The following is a 2,674-nucleotide window of genomic DNA, read 5'->3' on the forward strand; positions in this document are numbered from 1 at the left end:
TAATGTATCATATTAACCAAAATCAGTGGACACTGGGTGTGACTCTTTGCAAGGTTGTGGGACTACTATTTTATATGAACATGTACATTAGCATTATTTTGCTTGGATTCATTAGTTTGGATCGCTATATAAAAATTAATCGGTCTATACAACAACGGAAGACAATAACAACCAAACAAAGTATTTATGTTTGCTGTATAGTATGGGCAATTGCTCTAGCTGGATTTTTAACTATGATTATTTTAACGCTGAAGAAAGAAGGGTATAATTCCAGAATGTGTTTCCATTACAGAGATAAGCATAATGCAAAAGGAGAAGCAATTTTTAACTTCATTCTTGTGGTAATGTTCTGGCTAATTTTCCTATTAATAATCCTTTCATATATTAAGATAGGTAAGAATCTACTGAAGATTTCTAAAAGGAGGTCAAAATTTCCTAATTCTGGTAAATATGCTACTACGGCCCGGAATTCCTTTATCGTACTTATCATTTTTACTGTATGTTTTGTTCCCTACCATATCTTTCGATTCATCTACATTTCTTCACAGCTAAATAAGTCATCTTGCTCCTGGAAGGAAATCATTCACAAAACCAATGAGATCATGCTGGTTCTTTCATCTTTTAACAGCTGCTTAGATCCAGTCATGTACTTCCTGATGTCCAGTAACATCCGCAAAATAATGTGCCAACTTCTTTTGAGACGATTTCAAGGGGAAGCAAGCAGGAGTGAGAGCACTTCAGAATTTAAACCAGGGTACTCCCTGCATGACACATCTGTTGCAGTTAAAGTTCAGTCTACTTCTTAAAGTACTTGATGTATACATATTAAAAAGAATGATAAAGCACAGACCTGTAATTTGTTGAAGAACTAAAAAATTATAAAACAAAGCACTAGCATTTACAGAACACAGATCTTCTCAAAGCTCTTTTCTTTTTTTCTGATATTTCATTTGTTTACCTGTAAACCATTTCAAGGGGAAGAAAAGCTTACATTTATCACTAGATTTTAAATATGTGTGTAAAATATTTTACAACTAAATTGTAAGCATAACATTCTTAACACAGATTATTAAATTGAGTGAAATTCAATAGCTTTAACAACAAAATAATTAAAGAAAATGTCAGTTTCTCAAGTCACTAAATAGTTATTAAAATCAAACACCTGGTACTAATACTAATATAAAGTGTATTTAAGTTAAATGATTTGGGAATCAATTTGAAACGTCAGAAATATATGTTCTTTTGTCATTTAAAAAGCTTATAGAATTTGTCAATGTATTCATTTATTCCTAAACTTTTATATCAGATGAAATTACAATTAATAAAATTCTAACAAAAACAGTATCACCCCACTATCAATCAGTGCTTAGATAAAAATGGAAAGAATTTAAAAAATACTGCACAGCAAAATCAAACAACAAACAAGTTAAGAATTCAATAGCCTAGCTACAGGACTTAAAATCACCTCTTCCGTAAGAAAGATTAATTAATGCTTAGCTATCTTGGACCACATTGGAAAAAATAACTAGTAAAAGTGAAGATATGCATACCCTATGGGCCAGCAAGTCCACTATTAGTTATATATCTTATAGAATCACTGAAATATTTATGCTCAGTAAACTACTACTTTTCATAATACTAAACAATTGGAAGCTATCTTATTAATTATCCATCAGTGCAAAGGAATGGAGAAGTAAACTGTGGTTTATTTACAAAGTGGAGTATTATACAGCATTTATATTAAATGAATTACATCCACATGCATCAACATGGATAAATCTCAAAAAGAATATTAAAGCTTCCATTGACCAAATCTGGTACAATTTAAATATCAAAATGAGTAATAACAGCAATGTATTAAAGAATATTAAATAAAAATGACAACTGTAAAAGGGTATTTATCATATGATAACATTTATGTAAAATACAAAAACACGTAAAAAACAACACTATATTCTTTATGAATCTATACACATATGCAATAAAAATGCAAAACATGCATGGCAATATACACAACATATACACCCACTTCAAGTTCAGTTACCTCTGGAGAGATCTGAAGCAAACATGGTAAAATACTAATGTTTGTTAAATCTAGGTGGTAGGTACTTGTATGCTATATTATTTTTTGGTATACTGGGTATTTGAAATACTTCAGAACAATAAAAAAACCTGTAAATTATAATGAAAAATATATTTTATAATTTTCATTTATGTTCAAAAATAATAGTTCAGTAAGGTCTACAAAAAAGATCTCCATCTTATTCATCACTACCTCCCTAGAGCTTAGCACATTGCTTGGCACAGAGAAAATCAACATATATTTGTTGAATAACTGCATGAATGAATGAATGGATGGATGAGAGAGAGTACTTAGTTGCTTTCTAGTCAATCTATCTGGACATAGTAGTACAGAACATCAATAAAACTGCAATCTGGGAGGGATCACTAAGGCAACCATTCTCAAAAGTCTGGCCAGCATTTGCTCAGTTGTTTGGTTACATAAAAAACTCAAAAGCTACTCCGTGAATATGTAAGAGCCTGTTACAGAGTATAAGGATTTTTTTTAACAGTCAAAATACTTCTTAAAACTTAAGGTAGGCCACTGTCTGGGAAAACACTATTAAAGAACATTAAGGTTTTTATTTAGAGTTAACTTTATTGTAATAAGATT

General features: G+C 30.5%; 2 protein-coding genes across 2 annotated transcripts in view; one reads left to right on the forward strand and one right to left on the reverse strand.

Moving 5' to 3' along the window:
• GPR34 (G protein-coupled receptor 34) overlaps nt 1-806 on the forward strand; it is a 1,229-nt gene extending 423 nt beyond the window's left edge. The window contains exon 2 of the mRNA XM_007953545.1: nt 1-806. This exon is cut by the window's left edge and continues 11 nt beyond it. Coding sequence (XP_007951736.1) covers nt 1-806 — 806 coding nt within the window.
• Nucleotides 1-2,674, reverse strand: part of CASK (calcium/calmodulin dependent serine protein kinase) — a 631,366-nt gene that overhangs the window by 216,158 nt on the left and 412,534 nt on the right. The gene's annotated exons all lie outside the window — the stretch shown is intronic.

Source organism: Orycteropus afer, unplaced genomic scaffold, assembly GCF_000298275.1.
Source record: "Orycteropus afer afer isolate SDZICR_OR568_19922 unplaced genomic scaffold, OryAfe1.0 scaffold00401, whole genome shotgun sequence".
Taxonomy (NCBI): Eukaryota; Metazoa; Chordata; class Mammalia; order Tubulidentata; family Orycteropodidae; genus Orycteropus; species Orycteropus afer.